Source organism: Alosa sapidissima, chromosome 9 (assembly GCF_018492685.1).
Source record: "Alosa sapidissima isolate fAloSap1 chromosome 9, fAloSap1.pri, whole genome shotgun sequence".
In the NCBI taxonomy this organism is placed as follows: domain Eukaryota; kingdom Metazoa; phylum Chordata; class Actinopteri; order Clupeiformes; family Clupeidae; genus Alosa; species Alosa sapidissima.
The window spans coordinates 1,071,331-1,099,324 of NC_055965.1; the positions used below are offsets into that span (position 1 = coordinate 1,071,331).

Genomic DNA, 27,994 nt, shown 5'->3' on the forward strand with positions numbered 1-27,994 from the left:
TAATTTACTGCAAACAATAGTCAATAACCAATTTGTTTTTAATGTTTTTTGGCAAGCTATTAAATTCACTACAAAATGTCATCTAAACTGAAGCCTCCTTGTTGATGGACCCTACCCAGATACTGTATTGGATCTGTGGATAATAATAGTTGTCATATTTTCGAAACACTAGACACCCTCTATAATACTATTCTAAGCATATTACCACTACTTCTACTATTTTGAGAACATCCCCCATCAAAATCTCATAAACAACATCAGTAGTAAGTAAAACAATATTTCAAATGTGAACAACAACAAAATCAAAAAGTAGGTCTATTATTAATATCAATATTACTATATTGATTATGCAATATTTTTCATATTGTCACATTGTTGTCCTGTGTCCTTATCATCCCAATCGTCATCCCTTTCTCTGCAGTGGACTGCTTCAGAAACCCTTAATGATGCAATAGGCCTCTAGAGAGGAGAAAATAATATACATAAGCCACAGGCTAAAGAAGAGGGTGGTGGTGAGTATCTTGGGTAATCGTGGGCCTCCAAGCTCCCCCCCAATTTCAGGTCGACGTCTGTACATGAGGACAGCAATGGCAACGAAGGCAAAGATGGTGAATAGTGTGACAGAGAATGCCAGTGTTCCAGGATCCACATAGAATGCTTTCCCGTTTGCTGTATGGTAAATGGCAGCAATGGACCATGCAACACCAATGCCCAGGAAGACATTGACAGCATTGCTCCCAGTGACGTTGCCAATGGAGGCATCTGCATACTGATCCTGTACTGCAGCAACTTTACTGGCAAATGTATCTGGAAGAGGAGAAAGAGATGATGTGTTGTACATGCTAAATAAACATTGCTGAACTGCAAGGATACAGCCCAAATCTGTGCAACTGTAGATGGGATTTGTTGTTTTGTTGTTTTCATTGGATGTTCAGTAACCAGTAATGTAATGACATAATCTATTATCCTCTATTATTTCTGTAATATAACTGGAAACTCTTTTTACCTGGTACAGAGGTTCCTAGGGCAACAAAAACCACTGCTGTCACCGAATCTTTCAGGCCAACGGTACAGCCAAAGTGAGAGGCCAGATCACCAATGACAGCTGTGAGGACCCCGATCATGACAATGGACACAACGAAGCATGCCCAGCCATTCCAGTAATCAGTGGGCGGCACAAAGGCAAAAAGAAGCTTCCAGAAGATGGTGAGGAAGTGCATGACATAGTCAAAACACGAGGGGAGTTTGCTTTCTGCACCATTGTCATCTTCATCATCATCATCCCCTAAGAATATGAAATTATGTATAAGAAAGGAAAGAGAAAAAGGAAAATTATTGGTTTCTGATATATTCATTAATTCCCTTCATAGAGGACTATGATTTAGAAAACTGATATGTTCTACTCAAGAATGTGCACATAATCCCTGTACTGCCCACAGCCACTTTATGATGGCACTGACCAGCAGAAAAAACAATGTTGTACCCACAGATTAGATGCTATTTTGAAAAATGAGAGTTCTCTTTCAATCGAGTTCACTCAACGTTAACCAATGGGAAGTCATCTCTGCATGACATCATGGCTCTGAATCTAATCTACGTAATCTAATCTAATCTAATCTAAGCAATCTCCCATCAATTCACTAATCCTCTTTCATCTCTTCAGTGACCATCGAGACACTTAAACCAAGCTGATTATCAAGACACTCATAGCCAAGTTGACTCAAAAGATGCAGGCGGATTTCCGTAAATGCCTGTGCCTGCCTGGTGCACAGTGTTGTGTGTAACACGCTACGAAGTAGAGTGTTAAAAAGTAGCGCGTTAAAAAGTAGCATGTTACAGTAACGTAACTACTTTTACGGGTAAAAAGTAGTGTAACACGCTACTACTGAACATTTGGTAATGAAACTTAGCTCCTTTTTCAATTCAGCGCAACGTTACATTTCCCAAGGACAGATTTGACAGCGACACTGCTTTCTCAGCTGCGCACTTGTGCAATAGTCACGAGCTCCACACGGTAGCCTATTACGTGACAGAAGCTGGTAGCATGAAGAGCAATCATGGCAAGCGAGAAGCCTAACTTCTGAGGGATGGAGGTATTCCCATTACTTCGAACTTGTTGAAACTAAAAGGAGGAATGTAAGGGGTACACTGTGCCTTGGTGAGAAACTGTTGTCCACTGCCGTTAACTCAACTGCTAACCTATTGATACGATTTGCACTAGCTTTCCACCAATGTCCTCCATAGTAGAACCTTTATGTAGGCCTACACATTTAAGAACAGATATTGGGTTCCGCCCAGTCGAGCAACATAAAAGTAACGAGTAACGTACAAATTTACTTTCCATAGAGGGTACTGGTAACTAAGTAAAGTAACGGGTTACTTTTTTAAGAAGTAACAAGTAACGAGCAAACACTACTTTTTAAAAGTTTTTTACTTTTTAAAAGTAACTTCCCTACACTGCTGGTGCGATTCAGCCCTGTCCACACTGTCAGCGTTCATTGCAGGCAGAGGCATCTAGGCCTCCTCACCAACACATCAGCAGCAGGGCCCTAGGCTGCACATGCACAAGCTCCAAGACTGACTCAACAGCCTGCATGTCCCCGTGGCTATGGTGGGAAGCACTGTCCTCCTAGCGCTCCTGGGACTCACTGCACACGGGCATGGTTGTGACCACGGACGCCTCGCTTCACAGCTGGGGGCCTGATGTGTTAACTATACACCATGTTCCTCACGCTGAAATATTAAAGCCCTATACTGTCAGTTTGTCAAGTTTTGATCAAAATGATCACGGTCACGTTGGTGGACTATTTTTCCCACAGCTCTGTCACCTGGTGAGGAGATTGCAGTTATGGACATGTATGCATCTGCTATCAATTCATGTGATATATTTACCTGGTGTGCAGATTGCTGGTGCGGGCCATTCTGTTCAGAGGCTGCCCACACCAGTCAGAATGGGGCCTGAAACACCCAAGTTGTGGTGAACGTATGGGTCTGCTTCAATGTGGCACAGGTGGACCTGTTCACATTGAGGGAAACTACCCACTGTGAGCTGTGGTTCCTGATTCACAGGGGCGCAGGAGATATTTTGAAAGTGAGGGGGACCAAATTGTGAACACAAACCCATAGTGAGCCAGATATCGGATTGCCACCTCTGGCCCACTTTTGACCATCATATTTTAAACTTGCCAGAATATTAAGATAATACCATTGATTGTTTTCAAACAAACTACTTGGGCCAATGGTAGAATACTGGTCACTACTTTCTAATGGTAGAAAAAAGCAACATGGGATGTTGATATTTTATGAAGCCATGAATGAATCATCATGCCTATGATCCAAACATAGACTACATGATCAAATAGCCTAGTTAGGCCTACTTAAATTGTCTGGTATAAACCAAATCAACTCTCCACTGTGTGTTTGCAGTTAATATTTATCCAATTTGTGTCTTGAAATTATGTTTGAAATAAATGTCATAGAACAAAAACATTGATAGACTTGTATTTTATAGTTAGGCTAGTGAAAACGAGTTTATAAGTAGGCTAGTTGAGTTTGTTATCATAAACATAACAGCTAACGTCATGTTGAGCAGGAGGAGTTGAGCACTAGGCTACCATAAATCCTCAAATTATGCCCGGGATTGATTCTATTTATAGCAGGACAAATAAAGGCAGGTTCCCATATACAAGACGGGGTAACAATTGCCTACCATACCAACAATTGCCATCAGTCCACTAGAAGACATTGTTCGATTTAAGTCAATGAAATAACCTCTTCTTAATATTTTATTATATGTTGTATTGTATTGTCTTATGTTGTTTGGATTAATAGCCTTCGGTTGACAAAGAAAAGTCGTTTTCCTACCATGGGTGTCCAACACACGTTCTCAAGCTCATTCTCTTGCCGCCCCTTTCGAGCTAATTGCCAGAGGCTGAAGCCTACTACATTTAAACACAATTGTTGCGACTCAAGGCATTCCAGCCTACGAATTTTATTTAAAACAAAAATACTAAATCATGCATAATTAAACAATAACTCAATGTAGGCTACTTGGCTACGCAAAAAGGTTTACATTACAGCACAACCCCTATTCAATGAAGGGCTGCCTTGTCTCGCAATAAACAGCAGTGGAAATCCCGACACTTTTTCAACTGCATGAAACTTAACAGTGAACCATCAAATATCTTCCAGATTTCAGTGCCCATCAGTCCCAACATTTAGCAATATAATCAAACAGTCCAAAAGTACATTAAATCCCAAACCAAACCGAAAATGCTTTTGATAGCCTACAGCGTACGGGTATGCATGTCGCTCCAAACGAAATGCATGTCTAAAACCTACCTTGAATACCAGCCTGCCTCAAATAAAGATGATGATAAATGATTTATGCTAAGCAAGTAGCCTGGATTATTTTATGATTGTTAGTAGACAAACTGGCTTCAGATATCCAACAGTGAATATGAGATTGTGCAGTCTTACAGTACTGTAGATGGCTGTGGTTAGTGATGTGATGCTGTTAATGGGGAGTTTTACAGTTAGCGCAAATCCTATATGTTATTATTTATTTAGCGTACCTATAAGGCTTTTTTTCCTTATCAAAAGTGAGGGGGACAACGGCTGTCTCTTCAGCACTGTGTGGGACATATCCCCCACGTCCCCCATGCCTCCTGCGCCCCTGCTGATTCACAACAATAATCTGTCACTGGGAACGGATGTGTTTATGCACTAATGGCTCCTTTACTTGCATACACTTTGCAATGGATGACTCTACAGTCGTCCTGCACCAGAATTCCTTCTACCAGCCTAAGATGCTGACCTCAGCCCTTAGCCCGTAGAATCTGCCCACCTTCTGCCCTGACATATAGCAGGAGAAGCTTTGGCACAAACTCAGTCTGGTGAGAATGCTGTATACCTACACCGAGTGAATGCAACCCGGCAAGACCGAACAGCTGTTCATCTGCTTTGTAGCCCAGGCTACTGGTTATGGGCCATTGAAACAACATTTCTCCCACTGGTTGGTCGAGGCCATCAATGTAGTGTATGACTCCTCAGGTGTTCCTCCCCCACTCCGGAAGGAGCATGGCTGCCTCCTGGGTAGTTTGGAAAGACATATCCATAGAACAGATGTGTATGAGCACAAGTTGGGCTTCGGATGATTCCTTCACCCGCTTTTAAAACCTAAATGTTGCCAGCCTGATGGGAGCCCACTCAGGTAGCTCTCAGCTGTGCACTTGTGAGTTTCCCTCCAGTGCCAGTGGGCCACTACTGCCTGGAAATGCAGTCCGCTACAATCGCGTACACAATCAACCCACGGCCAGCTGTCCTGGGCCCCCCAAGGGACTGTCCTCTCTGTCCTCTCTTCCTGTTCTCCCTGTATACCTTTGACTTTAGGCTCAAAACAAACATGTCATCTTCAGAACAGCTATTATGCAATACCACTCCAGAAGCAAACACATAGCCCCTTTGTTTAGTGACTTTCATTGAAGATGATAATGATGACAATGATTGGTGTTTTTCTTGGATTGAATAAAGATTAATGTGAATAACATGTGTATAGAAAAAAACAAATGTATCATCTTTTCTCATCATCAATTTAAAAGAGGCCAACAGGCTGCCCAAAACTTACCCGAGTTGACAGTAATTGCCTCTGCAAACTGCTCTCTCCAGCTGTTCGTGCCAACTATAAGGGCCAGGTTGGTTTTCTTTATCAGTTTATCTACTGTGCTCTGAGGAAACATACAGACACCCACACCCACAAAGAAGACACATAAAAAGGTTGGCACCACATAACACATTTGTTGGAAATCTAATTAGATCAGCTATGTTTACAAAGGCTGACTGGGAAATCTCTCTCCTAATAGTATGCAATTATACATCAACTATTATGTTAGTTATTTGGGTGATTCCTGTTTTGGATGTGCTTTTTGGCTTACAATTTTCTGAAAATTCAAGTTATTGTTTTTGATGTTTTTAACATTTTGTCAGAACAGTGCCACACTTAGATATGAGGAATGCATGTTGGCCAAGCTCAGAGGCTGAAAATATTATATATAGACATAGTCTTACAGGGTGGAAAGTTAGCTCTAGCTCTTTGAGTGAGCAACATTTAGCTAGCACACTCTACATATGAACAGAACTTAAATAACTATTTCTAACATGTTTTTAAAAATATTTTATATTTTTGATAAACATTTTCCATAATATACACTAACAGGGTAGAACTTTACGGGTGCCTCAAGCAGGTGTGTCATATGAAATTGAGAAAAATAAAGATGAGAGTGACTGTTGGAGCTTTCCTCAGTTTTCCAGTTGCATTCCCTTCTAAAACAACTGTTGTCTCTTCCTGCAAATGGCTATATGGATTTGTAGTATTTTTTGGGAGGCAGGAAAATACAGACTAACAGAATGGAAAAGGACTGTGGGGACATATAATATATCATACTACAAAAAAAAACAAATATAGTTTCACCAGATTTACTTCCTTGACTAAAGGAAGTGTACCCTAGTCTATCAAAGCAATACAGAATAAGTTGACGTTTTTAGCATTTTATAATATAGAGGAAGTTGATTACATTGCATTCTGGGGACCTGCTGAATTGAAGGCATATACCACAGAAAAAGATGCCTGAAAGAGGCGTAAAAAAAGCAATTAAAAACACCTAAACACATAATACAATTGATTTGTTATAAATATTTGTCTAATTGTATTAAAGAATAAGAGTAAGGAAATCATTGGGACATGGACATTTGATCCAAAACCGGAATCACTCATTTACATTAACTAGCATCATTTACTGTAAAGGGTCGTTCACACCAAGAACAATAACTATAACGATAACAACAAAAAACTGTGACATTTATGAACTGTCATGTCCAGACTGTTTAGTTCTCTTGGGAAAGCATCATACCTTAAATTCATAGGACTCCTCTATGATCACTTCCAGTTTCACGTGCTCTCCTAGCATGGGCTGCCCGAGTTCTGCAATACGTCGCTCCTCTTCTTCTTTCTTGGACATGGCCATCTCATCCCTTTTCTCTGAGAAAGTGAGGAGCAGGCAGGTAGACAGAGATGGATACGGTTAGAGTTGGACAGTTCAGCAAACAAGGACATAACAAAGTTAGTAAGCCAAACACCCTTCAGGACTAACACAAGCAAAAATGAACTGTTCGTTGTTTGTTATGTTTTTATGGGCTAAGTTTGCCCAGATTGTTTTTGTTGCCGTTTTTGGAGCCTGGGCTGTCCATAGAGATAGCATTTTTTTTACAGTGTATTCAGGACACAGACAGCTAGCGGTTGGTTAGGTGAGGTTTGCAGTAAGTGACATAAAATGTTTTAGCCTAAAAACGTGTGGCATCGCTTAGAGCCCCTTTAACCGCGTGGCATTGCTTAGAGCACCTTTAAGGAACATGCATTAAAGTGTATCAAAGTAGCATGCAAATAGCTAAAACGTGATAGAAGCTTCTTAGTAGACATCTTTACTTACTTCAACTTGTTATTAACTGATTTTAAATCCAAGATTAAGATAAATCTTATATTATATCCAAAGGTATATGACTAGGAGAAGTGCCACCAGAAATCTGGCCAAACATGCAAAAAGTTAAGTGACTAATAATGAATGGACAGAAGTAGACTTGAAAGTAGAAATAAGGGAAATAGATGTATACCTGCTATGTTGATAATGGTGGAGGGGATGTGGTTATCTCGGCCCTGCACTTTCCGGTAGATGTCCCTGCCTGATGATGTTAGAGACACTTGGCTGAGTAGGATAAGAGGTGGATGTGCAGTTGTGTTTGTCTAATTAACTCTCTTCTTTTTTATTTAATGGAGAGCTGATGTTTTTCATTTTGTGGAGAAATCCAGAGTGTAACTTTAGCCTGGAGACCAATCCACATGATTGAGAGGCTGTCTGTCATTTACTCTAAAATTGGGTTCCTTTACACATTGTGTTCAAGAATATTTCACTGTCACAACAGTAAATTAATAATAGCTATTGTTGGATTCATTATGTTGCACCAGAGCACCGGAGCTGTTCTACTGGTACCTAAATCTTATGCAGCAAGCGCACATACTGTAAGTTTATGTCAAGGGCAAGAAATAGTATAATCCCCCTCTTAGCTCGAGTGCCCTTTAACTGAACAGACAGAAAAGTTAATTCCCTTTTGTATTTTATTAAGAACAAATTATCACCAGTGACTAATGCTGAGCCATACTGGTGGGCGAAGTAGATTTGGATATTGATAATGCATTGTGCAAAATATGTTTAGAACAATAAATCATGAATCATAAAGACTTTGGAAACAGATAACAAAACAACAGCACACATTATAACATCCTGTCATTTGACAAGATTGTAGAAATTCTAAAGCAGGCATGACATAATAAAAAGGGAAGGAGTGGGCGCTCTATCTCAGACATGCTATGCACACATGCAGGAGGATGATGGTGTTCTTGATGTAAGCAGTGTGTGCTATGCATGACATAATGTTGCAATCAAAAATATAACTCTTTTGCACTAGCACATACCCAGACACATGCACAGCCACACACACAAATACATGTGTGTGTGTGTATCTCAGAACATTGTGACACCTTGCCTCCTTTTTCATGTTAGCTGTGTTACTATGCAATGTCAGTGAATATTCAGTAAACCATAACATCTTTCATCATACATGCAAAATATGAGGATTCTCTGTTGATGGTGAGTATCATCTTCATTTAATCATTCCCCCGAAGAATTTAACATTTGTAAACGACCAAAACAGAATGCAGTTAAAGTGACCATTCAGACTACAGAGATTTCAGAGGTGGTTAATAGTTAATGAGTTATGGGCGAGTTAATGAGTAAAGGCCACCCTTGCCACTACCCACTACAAGTTTCAAAGTAAAAGTAAATTCACTAAATTCAGTCTCTTACCATAAAGCTTTTTATCTATTAAAAGGCAAGATGAAATACATTAAAACTGTGACTGACGAACAAATTGTTAATTAAGCAGTTAGCTAAGTATTAATATGATGTATAAAAATAGTTGCATGACATAGCATACCTGTCTTCACAAATCCACCTATAACCACAAAGCAAAACACAATTAGCCTACCATCAGACATACTATATCTCTGAATGCTATTATTTCTTATTATATTTCTTAAGTTCAAAACATTCTGAAGAAATTTTGCAGCTGAATTCAGCCTAGCTTGTTTTTGTTGGCGAATACCTATTGTGGTGAATACACATCACTTGCAGTAAAGTCTTAAAGAAGAGAAAGTGCTCTCATATGAAATGAAGAAACAGAATATGGCTTACCACACTCATGTAGAAGCACAGCTGACCAACAGGAAGGAAATAAGACAGTAAGTATATAGGACAGCCGAAATAAGCAGCAGAGGAGAGAAAATAAGAGTAAAGCAATATGATCAGTAAAAATGACAAATCAACGCTACATAGTCCACCACATACTTACTTGTTACTTAGTATGGAAATTACAGTATAAATGTTCTATATAGATTTTTTTTATACCGGTAATGACAGGTACAGGTCAAAAACAGTACATATCATGTAAAAGTGAATAAATTGTTTAATGTAAAATCATGTTAAAACAGTGCTGTGCTGCTACCACCTACTCATAGACTTTCCAAACGCACAATTTGTCTGCATCACAAAGCTTCTCACTACACTAAAAAAAACAATAACCACTTTTTGTCAAAACAAAAAGACACCCTGCAAAACTTTTAAGCGCAGCAATACACCACCTAAACCAAATAAAACCAGACCAGCTACTGCCATGCCATGCCATGCAATGACTGACTCATATAGTGTCATATAGAAGGTCTGAAAGGTCACCGGTATTTTGACTTATACAGTAGGTGTGATCCCACTGTGGACTGGCCATAGCCACTGTCACAACCACTCTGAACAGGTACACTGTCATTAGAAGAGGAATTGCGAGTATCCCTCTTGGTGATATACTGTATGTAGAATAGCAAGGGGACAGCTCAAAGAGTAAGGAGCCAAAGAAACAAGAGAGGAAAAAGCATATGGGAGTAGTGGAAGGAAGAGCAGGCCATTCAAAAGAGAGGTTCTACTTGTCTGCTCTCCCACACCTGTCCATCGCAGCTTTTTCCAGTGTGGCTCCTGAAGCTGTATGTAGAAGTTGGCCTGTTTGTTATATTCTTCATGGTCAAGTATTTTTACCGTTATGGTTTTCCTGTTGGGACAAAAAATCACACGTATGACGTATGGAATTGACTGGCTGTGGTAAGGGCCTCCCATTAAGCATCTCCCTCTCATTCTCTCTCTCTCTTTCTGTCTTTCTTTCTCTCGCTCTCTCTCTTTCTTTCTTTCTTTCTTTCTCTGTCTCACACACACATACACACACAACCACACACACTTTTCTGTGTCCTGGTTTCAGCCAGACAGATAGTGATGAGCTAAATCAGTCACAAAAGTGACATGATACATGATCCGGAGTCTAGACCGATGGGAACAGGAAGTTTAAAAACAGCCACCTCTACCTGCAACAGCACACTGTCAACACCACATGGTCAAATGAAGATCAAACCTGACCTTACTACCCTGCACCCAATACAAATGATTTACCATACTGAAAGTATGACATAGCAGACACTGCACTATGTTTTGGAAAACTACAGTTTACAAATATCAAGGGTTTAACTAATGACGAAATGTCATGTCATGTCATGCGAAATCTCCAGTCTGGGTTGTCAGTCTGAACATGGGAGTGTCTGGTAAAGCACACCCCACCTTTTCTCTCACTCATCTCCACTATCTGTGGCTCTCCAAGTTCGATGAAAAGGTTCTTGTTCTTTTCATACTCCTCATCGTCGATTATATTGATTTGAAAAGTTTTGCTAAAAGAGAGACAGAGAGAGAGAGAGAGAGAGAGGACAGGAGTGGAAGGGAAGAAGCAGAGAGGAAGAGATGCATGAAAAAATAGCAGATGTGTGGGCATGAAATGTGGCAGGCAAAATGAAGACAAAACTGTGACAGAGTGATGAAAAGTGTGAGGCTGGTGAGTTGGTGAGAGCACCTCAAAATATAATAATAATAATAATTTAATTACAGTGTCATCATATCACCATATTTTTTCCTGCTTGGAAGTGGCAAATACAGTATTTCAAGCCACTGCCACCTGTGATGATACATATATATGAACGGAACAGGCAAAGACAAAATGTGTCAGGTCAGATAGATCAAATGGACCACATGCACGGAAGGCTCTTAACCCAGCTCATTTGGGTCCGGTGGAGCGTCAGCTGTGTTGTAACGACATCTTCTGTTATATTCTGCTCCTTGCATGTTCACTCAAACACTTATAACAATAAAAATGTTGACACATGCATAAATCCTTCTACACCGTAATGTGCTGATTCACTAGGTGAAACTCCCAAACGGGTCGGCGGCTTCTACAACACACCCGGCTCCACCAGAAACAAATGAACTGGCTAAAGAGCCTTCCGTGCATAAACCGAATTGAATACAAACGTAATGTAAAGTAACTGGAAAATGAGACTAATCGAGACTAAGAAAAAATGAAAAAATTAAAACCAGGAAATTAATTGGATAAAGAACCAGGATGGAATGTTGAAAATAAATGGCAACAATGAAATATGCAAAAAGAAAACCAATCTTTTGCGTTGTATTAGGTGAAGGGTGCTTTCCCAAACAAGTCTGAATTTGGTCTAATGTTAAGACAAGCTGCCTGTTTCACTCATGTTGGAATCAAGAGCTAATTGGACATGCGAAACATATTGTTAAGTTCAGCTGTCAAGTAGTGAGACCTTTTATGTCTGTACATTTGCTACTGTAATTCAAGCTCATGTGACTTGTCTCTCTCTTGTCTGTTTTCATCTATGTTATGAGTGCCTTGAGGACAGTTCTAACCATGGCAGAGAGTAAGTACCAGTTTGAAGGGTTGAGTCAAATATCTCTTGCCATTTGACTTAAACAGCTTCAGGTGACTATTAGACTATTAAACAGCTTCAGGTGATACAAAATGCAGCAGCTAGGATTCTAACAAAATGAAAACTAAAAGAACTGACCACATTACTCCAACTCTTAAGTCCCTGCACTGGCTTTCAGTAAATCACGGAATTGACTTTAAAGCACTACTGCTTGTTTATAAATCAGTGAATGGAGCAGGACCTAAATGTCTCAGACATACTTTAGCAGTACACACCTTCTCGTCCTCTCAGGTCCCAGGTGAAAAACCTGCTAGTAAAACCTACTGTTAGAACTAAACATGGTGAAGCTGCTTTTAGCTGCTATGCGGCTCAGCTCTGGAACCAACTTTCGAACCAATCAAAAAGGCCCCAAATGTAGCCAGTTTTAAATCTAGACTTAAGACCAAACTGTTCTCAGATGCTTTCTGTTAACTGCGCTGAGTTACAAATTCTGAATCTGCCTTGAAAATTATTCTACCTTGTCTTATTACTTTTATTACCTTTTTACTACTTTTGCCTTTGTTTTTTTGCTTATTAATTATTCTTTATTTTTAAATGATTTTACCTTGTGTGTTTTATGTTTTCTTTTCATTATGATCTTTATTATTATTCTTTACTTTTTAAACTATCCTTTAACTATTGCCCTTCTATGATTTTATCAGCTATTCCTGTTTGCTTTTGTTTATGTAAAGCACATTGAATGACCTCTGAGTATGAAATGCGCTATATAAATAAAGTTGACTTGACTTGACTTGACTTGATAGCCAGGCATTATTCAAACTGGAATGCATGTGGATACTTGCTGGACACATGTTATCTCATTGTTTCAGTGCATAGCTCATGTAGGCTATGTAGGCAAATGTATTGCCTTAAGCATGGTACGACTGCCTGTGTTAATATTGTTCTTGGTCTCTACTGATATACTGATGTAGAGATGCTACTAGCAGTTACTAGCTACTGTGATATATACAGCGCTGTATATATGTCAGCAATAATATGGCACAAATGAGAATTGGGTTGGAAATGGATAGCCTATACCCACGGCTAGAATTCAGCTTTTGGCTTGTGCAAGGCCAAACCACATCCATGGGTAGTCTTTTACCAACCCCATTCTTACTCCTGAAATATTGCTTTTATACAAGAATTTCTCTTCGAACTAATCAAGTTTAAACCAAGTCAAACATCAACATCAAATTGGGTTTTCTATAGTTCATGTAGATTTTTGTTTGTTCATTCTCTGCCCCAAATAATAAACTTAGCACAAAAAGTAAGGAAATTTGTGTTTGGTAGATTATTTCTCTGTGGTAACAATGCTTTTTGGCAATAAATCTTATACCGTTGGAAAGCCTATTTAGTTAGTGAAAGAAACATGCACTTGTGGGATGAGCAGCAGTGCTGAGTATGTGAAGCCTGACGAGCCAGACCCACATTAAAATGTAGGATCTGGGCACTCACCGTTCGCAGTGCTCACTCCGAGGGGCGGGATAATCGGTTGTCTTTCAAATTCCCTCTGCACGCAATAGGATAGCGCTATGAGTCCCATGCGTTTTCCCACCAGTGGAGCTAGTTGGCTAGTTCAAACTTTTGCCAACTTAAAAAAAGCTTATCTCGTGTCACACTGTTCGCCAACAGCAACATCCATCTTCTTTGTTTTCAAGTAGCAGGGAATTCAAGCCAAACCGTTGCAACTCTGCCATCAATCATTATGTTAAGCCCGCCTAACGACTCTATACACGATTTGATTGGCCTGATAGAAGTTTAATTTTTCGAGCTCACAAGCCAACGGAGAGTTGCTAGACTAGCCCTGGCAGCAAATGTAATTTGCTGCCGCTAGGGTGTGTCTACAGTAGATTTCTAGACTAGAGTATGTGGGTTGCGCCCATGAAAAATTGCCAAACAGGTTATTTTGCTGTTGCTATTGACACTTGTTTTGAGCTCTCTGCCCAGACAATCCGGAACAGAAGTCCTGCTGCCATGACCTGCCCTTCACCGTCAGGCTCGTTTGTGCTGGTGTTGGCAACACGTGCACTGGAACCTCAACATGTGGAGGAACGTTATGTTTAGTGATGAGTCTAGATTCTGGACTCATTGGATGGGATGCCCACAGCAGTGTGTGAACAGGCTGGTGACCAGCATGAGGAGGAGGTGCCAGGCTGTTGTGGCTGTGTATGGTTCTCCTACACACTACTGAGGCTCCTGTTTGTGAAATGAATGAATTGTTAAATTTCCAATATGTCTTGTTTCTTCAAAAATCAATCATCCAATTCACCAAACACCAAACGAGGCAATGGCTAAATAAGCTGTTTGGCATTGGCAGAGAATATTTGGCAATTTTGTCATGGGCGCACCCACATTGCCAAAAATAATTGTTACCACAGAGAAATAATCTACCAAACACAAATTCCCTTACTTGTTGTGCTAAGTTTACTGTAGATCCAATATAATAAATAACAATAGCCTGGTGCCAAGCAACATAAAATGACACTTTGCAGGCATTGAGTGAGAGAGGCTGTACTGTATGTGTACAGTCATTTGGACTCGCTTGTCCTCCCATTCCATGCTTATTTACTCACTCAATAACTAATGTGACAGTCTGAAATAAACTGCTCTCTCGCTTTGAATGAATGGACAATTCACATTGGACAATTCAAAACAAAATGCGGAGTGATTCGGCTACGTTCCTGGGATAGGCTATCCCCACTCATGAAAGCCTCTCATCCAATTAGAAATGAATGAATAGTTCAACCCTACAGTTGTATATGACATATGCTACATTATTCTACTGAATATTAAATAAGCTGTTAAGCTCCATGAGTAGGCCTATAAGCTCTCAAAATTCTAATAATATTTTTTTATGTTTATCCTCTAGGGAGATTTCAGTGTTGTGTCATCAGGGAGATTTTCACAGCACTATCTGCATCACACAATTTAGGCCTGTAGTCTGTCTGACGGTCCATTCATTTGGTAATGGAAAATATGTTTGAGTTTATATTACTCTGCATACTCTGGAAGTGTGCCAATAACAGAAGACAGGACCAGCAGAGAGAGTAAGGCAGGTAAAGAAGCAGACATCTGCTGAATTGGTATCTCAGACCGACATTTTCTTTCAACACAAGATGGTCTAACTCCTTGTATACATATTATGTGAGAAAGTGGTGGCATATTCAACTACAGTGAAACTAGTAGCATTACAGAATTAATATCAACTTAAATTAAACAATTATTGACCTTTCCATTGTAAAAGAGCCAATATAAATTCAAATCTAGCTGACCTATGTAAGAGATTTAGCTATTTTTGACAATTTGTAATCATATATTAAAGAAGTTTAAATTAGGCTAACAATAACTGAAATAGAAGAACTGAAACTATCATGTGTATATCATTGGTTGCATTGAGGTTGCAACCCGTATATCAGAGGGTCAAAAAGACAACACTCATTGGTAACAAATTGACATACATCAAAGTACATTTCTATAATGCTATTGTAGCCTACCCCCTTTAGGTCCTTTTCTTATAAGACCTCAGCAAAAATACAAAAGCAAAAGAGAATCTCTCTCTCTCTCAGGTCATGTGATCTAAGGGCAGTTTACCATTGAGCTATGCTGCCAATGGACCTGCAGTCTTAAAACAAACGTGTTAGAAACAACATAAGTTGTGTTATTTTCAACACATACAGGGCTAGATGTAGGCTACGTACATTTGCGAACGTAGCGTTATCAGCGTCATGGACAAACCGCAGATTGTGAACGCTGTCAGGCCCAAGTTTCCGTCGTATTTATTAACGGAGTGTCTATTTACACCCCTGGTACGAATAGCCTTGGCCACACAGCTGAGCTATTCACACCCTGTGACATAACAACAAAAAGACGTTGCTCACGTGCACAAAAAACATGGCGGACATTCGTTTTTTCGTCAGCAGAAACTGAAGAATTCTGAAACGTTTCGGCACTAATATCTGTTCAGATTAAGTTTTAGATTGAAAAGTTGTGTTTTATTTTCATAATCTTGGTTCAGTGAACACATACAACCGTCAGTTTGTTAGTTAACAGAAATTTTGTGAATATGACGTTCAGCATACATTGATATTTGTACCAGACGGGGTACTAATAGAACACATTGCTGTGTGCACCGGGGTACGAATAGCATACATTGATATTTGTACCAGACGGGGTACTAATAGGACACATTGCTGTGTGCACCGGGGTACGAATAGAATTCACTTCTTATTGCACCAGGGTACGAATAGCATACACTGCTAATTGTACCAGGGGTGCAAATAGCCTTACCCATTTATTAAACTAGTGTAAACTGCGCTTTTCTCTGCCTTTTTCCGCCCATAAACACAATTTACGAACGTCCACAACTGAACGGCAGAGCCTACATACAAGCGCAGTTGAATGAAGTTAACTGACAACATTAAAAAGAATCAAACGTTTAGCGATCATGAAATAATACCATACATGAAAAGATGTCACTATGACAATAGTGCAAAAGTAACACCAATGTAGAAGCTTCAAAAATACAATACATGCACAAGCCAACTAATATACAGAAACCTATACGATAGGCTACTGGAAGACATTAAAGATAATTAGTTAATGTAGCTATAATGTTCCACAATGTACCAGCAATATAGTATAGCCTACATGAATAAAATATTTCCAGCAACAGCCATATTTATTTTGTGTTGTTTCAGTTGTCCTAAAGTGATTAATGTCTACTACAATCTAGGTAATTTAGCTCTTTACACATAGGCTTCAGCAACTGTTTGGTGCTGCTGTCAGTTGAGCATTGTATAATTTAAATGTAGCCTATTGAATAATTTGAAATGATACTTTGAATTCAAGCAGAAACTCTTCTTTAATAATTGCTTGTATAGCCTAGGCTACTTGAATATGGAGATCATGTACTCCATGGCTACCTCTGATCAGTCAGAGTGATAGCCAATAAGGCCTATCACTTTCAGTGCTCCATGACAGTTGAAAATATATGCATATTTAATGGTAATCAAAGATTTTGTATTTAATTAGGTGTGCCCGACCGATTTGAGGGCCGCTTGGGCCAAATATGCCAGGGCCGATTTTTGGTCCCAGTCCGCCCCTGACGTACAGTAGGCTATGGAAAATTGGTCAAATCTAGAAAGTAGGAAAGTTTAAGTGAATGACGCAAAAGTGAAAGTAAGACATTCTAAAGGCCAACGAAAGTTAAGGTTGCTTTTGATAGTACTACTTACAAAACTGGTGTTCTAAATAGCGATTCTGTTGTCTTTGAAAGGTTCTCTTATTGACGCATTGAACTGCAATTGGATTAACACCTGCTTTTACAAGGCGGAAGTATTTAGGCGCAGAATAGACGTGCGCTTTCAAGAGCAGTCTTTGTAGGCCTACATACCATGGAATGCATAATTAGGTGCTATTAGATAGATAGATAGATACTTTATTGATCCCCAGGGGAAATTCAAGGTCTCACCAGCAGCATACATACAACACAAACACATTCTTTCTTTAACAGCAGAAAGAGTAATTAAAGTATATAATATAAAAACACAACTAAGCAGTAAGGACAGTAGAAGATAAAGAATATGCTAAATATACTAAAATACAAATTATACTAACACTTAATACAATATATAAAAATATACTAAAATACAAATGACAAAAATACAAATTATACTAACACTTAATCTAAATCAATTCTAAAAACAGTATCCACATAGTGGTGATTAATAAATCTCAGAGGCGCTTGCAATGACTGAGGCAGGGACTGAGCCTGTGATTCTCTGTGCATAGTAAGGTATGGTAAGGTGCTCTAAGGTGCTCTGTGTGAATGAATGAATGAATGAGTGTCATGGTGGTAGTGCAATAGTGATAGTGGTCATGGTGATAGTGCAAATGAGTAAGTCAACAGTGCAACAATGCAGAAATAAAGTAAAGTAAAGTCTATATATCTATATATTTAACTATTTAAGAAAATGTATAAGTGTGGCCACAGTTCGGCTGTGGCATGGAGGGGGGGTTATGCATATGTGCTAATGTGCTAATATAGCACGCAAACAGTGAGGCATAAAGACAGTGGTACAAGTGGCTAGTGGACAGACAGTACCAAACATGGAGGGGGTGAAGAGGCAGACAGACTATGCAGAGAAGTCTATCTCTCCTCTTCCCTTAAGTGAGGCATTGAACAGTTCAATGGCCCTGGGGACAAATGACTTTCTCAGTCTGTCAGTTGTGCAAGGCAGTGAGCGAAGTCTCCAGCTGATCAGGCTCTTCTGCTTAACAATAGTGCTGTGGAGTGGGTGACACTCATTGTCCAAGATGTTGATCAGTTTGTTCAGGGTCCTTTTGTCAGATAGTGAAGTGATGCACTCCAGTTCAGCTCCCACCACAGAGCCAGCTTTCCTTACCAGCCTGTCAATTCGCCCCACATCCTTCTTCCTTGTGCTTCCTCCCCAGCATACTACTGCATAGAAGAGGACGCTGGCAACAACAGACTGGTAGAACATCCTGAGGAGCTTACTGCAAACATTGAAGGACCGCAGCCTCCTCAGGAAGTACAGCCTGCTCTGCCCTTTCTTGTAGAGTGCATCAGTGTTGGCTGACCAGTCCAGTTTATTGTCCAGGTGGAGACCCAGATACTTGTAGGTGCTAACCACCTCCACATTGACCCCATCAATGTGGACTGGTAGCAGAGTGGGCTTAGACCTGCGGAAATCTACCACCATCTCCTTGGTCTTTGAAGTGTTAAGTTGAAGATGATTGAGTTTGCACCATTGCACAAAGTCCTCCACCAGGCTCCTGTACTCCTCCTCCTGCCCGTTCCTGATACACCCCACAATTGCAGTATCATCAGAAAACTTCTGCATGTGGCATGACTCGGTGTTGTAGCAGAAGTCAGATGTGTACAGGGTGAACAGGACTGGAGAGAGTACAGTTCCCTGTGGCGCTCCGGTGCTGCAGATCACAGTGTCAGAGAGACAGTTCTTCAGTCTGACGAACTGTGGTCGCTCGGTCAGGTAATCTGTAATCCAGGTTACCAGGTGAGCGTCCACACCCATCTGCAAAAGCTTGTCTCCCAACCTGAGGGGCTGGATGGTGTTAAAGCACTTGAGAAATCAAAGAACATGATTCTCACAGCACTTTTCCCCTTGTCCAGGTGGGAATGTGTCCTGTGTAGAAGATAAGTGATGGCATCGTCCACGCCCACTTTCTCCTGGTAAGCAAACTGTAACGGGTCTAGTGCATGGCGTACCTGGGGTCTGAGCATGCCTAAGACCAATCGCTCCATTGTCTTCATCACATGTGATGTAAGAGCGACAGGTCTGTAGTCATTAAGCTCACTAGAGTGTGGCTTCTTAGGGACAGGGGTGAGACATGATGTCTTCCACAGTGTTGGAACTTGTCCAAGGCGTAGGCTCAAATTGAAGATGTGCTTCAGTGGCTCCCCCAGTTCAGCAGCACAGGCCTTGAGTAGCCTTGGGCACAGTCTGTCAGGCCCAGCTGCTTTATTGCTGCGCAATTTCTTAAGTTGGACTGTCACTTGATCTTTTGTAATGGTGAGGGGTGTAAGGGGAGGGGAGGGGGAGGGGTGCATCTGGGATCTGTGTGTCTGATGGCTGTTGACTGAGGTCGTTGTCACCTCATTGTTCATGATCGCCATGTGGGGGAGGGGTGCAAAATCCAGTGATGGTGGGGGTACGATAGCCTGTGATGATGGAGGTGAGTGTTGCGCTGGTATTGAGGGGGTGTGAGGGTGGGGGCTGGGGCTATTTACAGTACGCTTCCCCTCCCATCTCTTTACGCTAAACTCCCACTTTCCTCTGGATCCTCCCATGAATGCATGCATGACACGAAAAACGCAATGTGCCCTTTTCAGTTCCCGCAACAGGCAGTTTGCACTTTAACATCTTTGCGGCCTGTTTGCGGCCACTAGGGCGGTGGTAGTGTAGTGGTTAAGGAGCTGGGCTAGCGTGCAGTAGCCTGAAAGTTAGTGATGGGGACGAGACCGCCTATGCCGAGTCCGAGACAAGACCGAGTCTTTGAAGGGTCGAGACCGAGTCGAGACCAAGTCCGTTGGTTTTCAAATACAGTCGAGTCCGAGTCAAGACCGAGTTTTTGAGGAAGCAAGTCCGAGTCAAGACCGAGTCCTTTAGGAGTCGAGACCGAGTCGAGACCAAGACCATAAAAACATGTCAGTTTTCATATTCATGATTTAATATCACCCCAATTAATAATCAACAGTTAGGCCCAGGCTTGGAATTTCACCATTTTAGGGGCAAGGCCACTTGGCCTTCAGTTGGGCATATTTGGTGGGGGGCACAAAGGCCACATGTCAGGGCACCAAGGCCAAAGTTAACTATACAGTAGTAGGCTATAAAAATAATCAAAGTTGTATTTAGCCTATTCACAGCAGTAGACCTGAATCACTGTATGAAACATTACAAAAACATGAAACATGACATATTACATAGAACTGTAAATCATCTGATCATCTAATATTTAGATGTCTAGGCTATATTTAATATTTATATTTATTTTATATTTGGCCTGTTATGGAATAATGTATTGAACAATTTAAGCACAGCTCAGCTTTAAGAAACTGATGCAACCTAGATGCATGCTTAGCATTTTTTGATCATTAAGACTCCTTTCACAAACTCTTACTCAGCTGTATATCCTCTGATTTTAATATTTACCTATATCTAGGCAATATTTGTAACATTTATTTTGTATTTGGCCTGTTATGAAATCAAGAAGAACGATTTAAACACACCTAAAGACCAAAGTTGGAGACATGAATGTAGACCTTGCTGCAGATTACATTTTTAATTTAACCGGAATACACTGGAACGGCTCACTGTACAGGGGACTGCTTTACACCTTTGTGTTCGGTAAGGTCTGCTGTTTATTCTGATATATGGTTTGTCATGTGTTGAACGAAGGGTTCGTGAAGTATTCCACCAATATGAATGGGTAGGGAGATGGGTGTAGCACTTTATGTAGACGTTATGATAAAATTTAATTATATTATTTACTTTTCTCACGAACTGTTCACCACAGCAATTAGCGGCTAACATTGTTTAAAAGCTGAGAAAAAGCTCTTTCATGTGATGTGATACATGTGCCTGTGTGATGAGTAGGCTTAGCGATTGCGAGTATATCAACTGAGAAGAATGGGTGAGTTTGGACGCACTTTCTGTCTTGCCATGCGCTGTCATTTTCTCCACTGTGTAAGACTGAATTAGTTTGCGCTGTGATGCTAAGATTATTTTGACAGGCTATAGGCTAAATAAAATATATATTTAAACGCTATTAAACAGACGCAAAGCAGAATATTGAAAGAAGGGGGCACCAAGGCCAACAAGGGGCAAAGACGTGGCTGCCGTGAAATTTCATTTTGATTTTTTTTTTATATGAACATAAAAAAATGCGTTGGTCTCGAGGACTCGGTTTGAAATTACGAGTCCTTCTCCTCCCACTGTGGTCCGAGACCGAGTCAAGACCGAGTCTTTGAAGGAACAAGTCCGAGTCGAGTCCGAGAAAGCAGAAATCGGTCTCGAGACCGGACTCGAGTACTACATCACTGCTGAAAGTTGTCGGTTCAATTCCCGGCTTCCACCGTTGTGCCCTTGAGCAAGGCACTTAACCCCAAGTTGCTCCGGGGACAATGTGATCCCTTGTAATATAGCTGACATATGTAAGTCACTTCGGTCAAGAAGTGTCTGCTAAATGTAATGTAATGTAATGTAATGTTTGTACATACCTCGCAATGATTTTACACGCACGTTGCGAAACAAATAGGGCCTACGCCTGAAGTGGGTGCAAAAGCGTTAGTACATCTGGCCCACAGTGTACACTTTTAAAATGAATAAAAGCAATGTCTTAGAAACAACGCAAACTGTGTTGTCCCTATCTGGACAGAGATGTGTTATTTTCACATTTGTTTGCAAGTGTGCATATCCAAATCATACAGGCTATGAATTTGTCTTGTAGGTTTAATTTTTGTGAAACTAAGGAATGCATAATTTAGATACTTGGACAGAGTATTAAAGAAAAAAATGAATACTGTTAAAAATACATGGTATTTCACGTGACTAACTGTGTCTTGAGGCACAAAAATAAAATGGATTAATAAGCAGGATGACAATAATGTGATATTAAATATGTCTGGTAAATATGCATCTCTGAAGACCTGGTAATATTCCAACTCCATACTTAGTATGTTCAAATGTATTCTTAAGTAACATGATTTATCCTTACTTACTCTAGACAATATACCAGGTGTTTATGTACAATATTTGAGGCATATAGTAAATCACATCATGTATTTACATTTAACAAAACCTCATAGCATCACCTTGGACAGTGGCTGTAGACACTGAAACATTTCAAATGTACCACCTCCAGTCAATTGCAAGCCGGAAATATAAACTTGTCATCTTAACAAGAGTGCTCTGTCTATATATGGAGCTGAAGCTATGATCCAGCCGGCCTGGCCTGCTTCAGTGTTCCTCGGTTTCTGGGCTCTGTCTTTGTACCTCTATAGTAATAGATCTTTCATCTTAATTCATGTGTGAAACATCTACAAGGTTCTATTTTAAGGTTCAATTATGACTGACTCCTTTCCACAGTTGTTTGTCTTTAACCAGGCAAAATGTTTCTAATTCCTTTCTACTGAAACTAGACCCTGTCACCATTATCAACTGGCTCCACTACTGTTTAATTCACAGTAATCCTGGCCATGATAGGAGTTTGACATTTTAAATATACTATTCTGTTGTCATTTTCTGTGCTTTCAAACTACTACACATTTCAATGATACTCAAAAACACACTTAGATTCTGAAGTATGTTTATGCCTAAGCCATTTGTTTTAGGGAATATTGAAGATAACAGATTATCTGCCACCACCATCCTGTCATATCCTTATGTCACCTGTTCATGCATAAAAGACGCAGCAGTACTCATTAGTATGCTCAAATTGTTGAGCAGTTGCCTTTCCAGTTCCCTTTCCTTCATGTACATATAAATCAAATGTGAATTTGATCATAGAGACAAAAACAAAAACACTTAAATACAGAAATATTAAATTGATGAAAAAAATGAAAAAATATATTTTTAGCTATTCAAAAATATACATTGCCTATTATTATATTATTAGTTATCAAAACTTTTCATTAGTCATCCAAACTTTATATATATATATTATACAGTCATCCATTCTTAAACAAAAGACTGCAATTGGCTAAATGATAAACAAAACAAGGAAAAAATATAAAAGACACTTACACAATTTCATCATTCTGGAACTCCAGCACTCCGTGTGTATCTTCAAAATCTTCACCACCCCCTTTAGCTGTGCCCTCTATAGTTTTGTAGGGCACCACCACTACCCCACGGGCACCTGAAGTACGAACAACTTTCACCTCCATCATGCCAATGCTTTCACTAACATTAACCAGTGGCTCCTCAAATGTAAAGATTCCAGCATGGTCATCATCAAAGATTGTGACCGTAGCTGTTGAGGGCAGACCAAGGCCGGCTAATGTCTCTGTATGGTTGATGTCTGAATATGAGATTGCTTCTGAGCTTGCTGAAATCACTCGCACATTACTGAGGTGAACCAGAAAATGCTCATCTTCTTCAAAGATGTCATCATCAATGATATCAATTCGGATCTCCTTTTCTGTTTCACCTGGCCTGAAGATGACTGTACCTTCAGTGAACTGGTAGTCAGACCCAGCATTGGCTGTGCCATCTTCAGTGCAGTAGTCCACTGACACAGTACTTGTCAAGTCACCACCTCTTCGGACTAGATTAAGAGCCACTTTACCACAGTTCTCTAAACACTGATATGTGCTGGGATCAAAGAAAATCTTTGATGAGAGATCGCTGTCAGACACCACAGAGCGCATCTCATGGTGTCCAATAGCTTTTCTAGCCTGGTCAGCTGCATGCTTCTTCAGGATATTTCCTGCCCCAGTCATAAGCCTAGTGGCTTGACAGCGATAGAAAGCTCGACTCTTTTGTTGCTGACAGAGGACCTGGTAGTTTGCAAGCTCAATGAGTTGCTCCATCTCCTTTTCAGGATGTTTCTGTTTCAGCTCTTTCAGGATCCGAGCCATTTCCATCCGGACATCTTCTTCGTCCATCTCTTTCTCTTCAGCACCCATAATCCCATCCAAGTATTCCTCTGCATGTGAGTTTAACATCTGCCCATCCATCTCTATGTCTGCTTTTGACTGGAGCTCTGCCTCACCCTCTGTCTCAATGATCACGCCCTTCCGTTTGCCCAGACGATAGCGTTTGGGCACATAATGGTAACACAGGAGTCTGCGATCAGCCACCCATGCAAAGAGCACACAAATAGGGAAGAAAAAGAGTGTAAGCAAACCTTCCCACACTTGCACCACACCTGGGGAGATGACAGCGAGGATAAGGTACAGCCAGGTGTAAGCAAAGATACTCCAGAATGCAGTGACGAAAAACACCCGCAGGTGCTTGACCTTGCGGTGGTCTCCATCTGGGATGACGGACACACACAGCCCAATTATGACAAACATATTGAAGGCTGCACTACCCACAATTGTATTGGGGCCCAGCTCTCCAGCATCAAAGCCATGTCCACACACCTCAACCACAGAGAGCATGATCTCTGGTGCGGAAGATCCCAGTGCCATGAGAGTCAGGTTGGAAACAGTTTCATTCCAGATTCGCACAGTGGTGGTACAGATTTCACCATTGGGTTTCTTGAATGTGATCTCCTTTTCTTGTGAGGTGATGACTTCAATTGATGCCATGAAGCGATCTGCGATTATAGAGACACCCAGAAACATATAGCACATACCCACAAAATAAATTGTGGCACGGGCCAGCATGTCTCCAAAAGGTGGGTCTGTAGGCTCCCATACGGGAAAAACAACACCAGGCTTACATGTAAAACTGCCCCCACATCCAGTGGTCACATTGCCCTCGGACTGTCCTGAGGAGTGTGTGCTATTTAGCAATGTTGAGTGTGTTTCTGGTACAAAAAAAGAAAAACTTATCCAAAGCTGCAGAGAGATTAAGAAGGTAAGTTGTTTATCCATAGTGCTGATCAGATCTGTGTTTTGCCTTTCAGTTAAAACAGTTCTGATGGTTCCCTGTATAAATGAGAAGGATAAAACTTGGTTAAAAGAGAACAGTGAAAAGTTTTGTCTGAATGTTCAAGTCTGTACATCAAAAAAATAATTATAACAGTAGTCCAAATACTATGGAAATATCTGAACCATATGAATTATAGTTATAGTTATAGTTTTTTTTATAGAAGGGAAAAAACAGACTAATTAGAAAGTTCATAAAAAGTTCAATACATCAACAGCACATCTACTTTTGGATATATTTTATTTATCAACAAATAACGTAATGGCAAACATCAAAAGTATGCCTGATGAGAAACCAGAATGAAAGCTATTCATAAACACAGACTGCTGCTTTTTTTAAAAAACAAACAAAAAAAACTCAACTACGTGTAACCTACGTGTGTACTGTAGTAATATCTATCTATCTATCTATCTATCTATCTATCATTCTTGGTTCAGTCTAAGAGAGGCCAGAGATGCATATTCTAACCTTATTCAAATGCTGCATAATCTTGGGCCTCACTTTCCAAAAGTATTGAAAGTCTTGTAGAATCCATCTCTCAAATCTCTGAACAATTTCAGACAATTCCCCTGAACTAAAAAAATTCTATAGCTGTGAGTGCTTTTGAGGACAGATACCATGGAGACAAAATGGGGCAGCTGTGGCCTACTGGTTAGTGCTTCAGGCTTGGAACCGAAGGGTTGTCGGTTTAATCTCTGACCGGTAGGTAAAATGTGCGTGGGGGAAGTGGTTGATCACAGCTCTCCAATGCCCACATCCATGGCTGAAATGCCCTTGAGCATGGCACCTAACCCCTCACTGCTCCCTGAGCGCCGCTGTAGCAAGGCAGCTCACTACTCTGGGTTTGTGTGTGCTTCACCTCACTGTGTGTTCACTGTGTGCTCTGTCTGTCTCACTAATGGGATAAATGCAGAGACCAAATTCCTTGTACACGCAAGTATACCTGGCCTATAAAACTGATTTACATTTTACATACAGTATGGGTGACAACAACATTACACACTACAAGAATTACACACTACAGTAAAACATATTTATGATGTAACTTAAGTCTCACAAACTAAGGACTAAATGACGAGACAGGGCAGAATAAGGTTAAGTACTGATGAGTGGGTCACGGTTTAAATTGGGTCATTTGAGTTTGAGTTGTAAATTGATATCATCAGCAGGCCAACTGCAGACCCTTAAAGTATTGATAACATTCCAAACCTGGGCCCTAATTTAAAAGGTGGGCAAAGTGCAGAGTGCAAAGTACGTCAACAAGCAACGTTGTCGTGTATAGATTTCCTTTTGCATGTGGGAGATATATATATATGTGTGTGTGTGTGTGTGTGTGTGTGTGTGTGTGTGTGAGAGAGAGATACATGTTTCATTTCTTTAGTTTATGGTAATAATATGGTGTCACTGTTTTTGTTAGGACTACAAAAATGACGTCCCCAGAGCTTCTCAGCCTGGCCAAACAGCTCATTCTCACAGAAAAGATTATAATAATGAAAAGCACACAGAACATTTCCATGTTGGTAGAAGAGAGTTTGCATTACTACATAGAGAGAATGAGCGAATACATTTTTGAATACATACACACTCACTCCCTCTTTCTCTCTCATATACACAGAACATACACACCTTGTAGCATGATCCCCCAAAAGCACTATTTTCATAATGTAATGATGAATACTTTTCTAGTTACTAAAGTGCACAAACTCCTGCACATGTTATACTCCTGAGAGTGTCTCACATCTCAATATCTTATTTTGTAATTCTCAATGTAGTCACTACTCTTAAAAAGAAGAGAACTAGAAAAATAAGTAACAATAATTAAAAACGATCCATGGATGTCTCACAAATCTAATATAACAAAATTAAAATCAGGCATTTGGGGTTTGAAACATTGTTTTTGTATATAAATAGACTTTGGAGGCAAGGAAGAAGGGTATTACCTTTAAATAAGTAATTGCTGAGAAGATCTGAATACACTAATAAAATAAAGATGACATATTGATATATCACTATACAAATGATTCAGCTATACGCAGTTATGTCAGAGTGGAACAGGTTTGTCAGAGAGTGCACCCGAAAGCACCACACATTACATTGTACCAATACAACAATAGAGTTCAATTCTTACTGTTATCTAACCAATTTACATATAACATACATATTTACACCACTTATTTTCATGTAGTGAATGTTTCATGTTCACTGCACACACATGGAACATTGTCAATTGCCATTATCCTATCAATGCTGTGGTTGGTTGCTTCATCATGCAATGTATGCATTGATTAGTTTAGTACAGTAGTAGGCCGTTATACTGTGACATGAATAAATTCAGATTTTATATGGTGTGATAGGGGTCAAATGGCAGTTGCATTTTTCTCAGTTGTCCCGTAGAGATGAACATTGGCATGTTTATGAATTCCAACCAACCATTTTTCAAAGATGCCTCATTCATCAAACTGTCTCCTGTTATTTATTGGGTAATAATAAGACTGAAATGAATGTATACATTACATTGCTGACACATATGTCTGACTTATTTGACATGGCCTTAAGTATTTCCAACGCCTGATAGCTGAAGACAAATGACATGCGCAGATATTTTCATCTGTGCTTCCTCTAGCCTACCTGCCATCTTATTGCAAGCATGTTAATAAAGTATGAATTTCCCCATATTCCCAGTTTGCTAAAATTGTGTGGAAAGGAGGGGATATAAGAAAGCACAAAGAAGAAAACACTCACCTCTGTAGTCCCTGTAGAGTAGAGATCCACTGCCTAAGGGAGAGAAGAGTACACGATAACCTCTCTAAATTTAACAGAAACACACATTGTTTCTGAAGTGCAAGGCCTTGGTGAGTGTATCTAAACATGGACAGCATAGCTGGGCTGCTGCTTA

At 40.2% G+C, this 27,994-nt stretch overlaps 1 protein-coding gene across 6 annotated transcripts; it reads right to left on the minus strand.

The window, feature by feature from the left end:
• Positions 1 to 20: 20 nt before the first annotated feature.
• Positions 21 to 27,994, minus strand: slc8a1a (solute carrier family 8 member 1a). 6 transcript variants are annotated; one of them, XM_042104842.1, is made up of 11 exons: positions 27,841 to 27,948; positions 23,245 to 25,097; positions 10,100 to 10,203; positions 9,303 to 9,323; positions 9,046 to 9,063; positions 8,916 to 8,930; positions 7,666 to 7,734; positions 6,909 to 7,036; positions 5,627 to 5,726; positions 1,007 to 1,285; positions 21 to 807 (listed from the first exon to the last, which is right to left on the minus strand). In XM_042104842.1, exons 2-11 carry the CDS (start codon positions 25,041 to 25,043, stop codon positions 431 to 433), a joined length of 2,910 nt encoding a protein of 969 aa, XP_041960776.1. In that variant the 5' UTR covers positions 25,044 to 25,097; positions 27,841 to 27,948; the 3' UTR covers positions 21 to 430. The 6 variants fall into 6 exon arrangements, with proteins under 6 accessions (XP_041960776.1, XP_041960775.1, XP_041960780.1 ...); XM_042104841.1 differs by lacking the exon at positions 10,100 to 10,203 and adding an exon at positions 10,761 to 10,867; XM_042104846.1 differs by lacking the exons at positions 10,100 to 10,203; positions 23,245 to 25,097 and adding an exon at positions 10,761 to 10,867 and having other exon boundaries at positions 27,841 to 27,994.

Excerpts from the sequence above, each read along its gene's own strand:
- slc8a1a (XM_042104841.1), bottom strand. The coding sequence starts at position 25,043 with ATGGATAAACAACTTACCTTCTTAATCTCTCTGCAGCTTTGGATAAGT. Across the intron at positions 10,868-23,244 it reads TTCCAGAATGATGAAATTGT|CAAAACTTTTCAAATCAATA; the intron begins GTAAGTGTCTTT and ends TCTCTCTTTTAG. Across the intron at positions 808-1,006 it reads CCTAGGAACCTCTGTACCAG|ATACATTTGCCAGTAAAGTT; the intron begins GTAAAAAGAGTT and ends CTCCTCTTCCAG.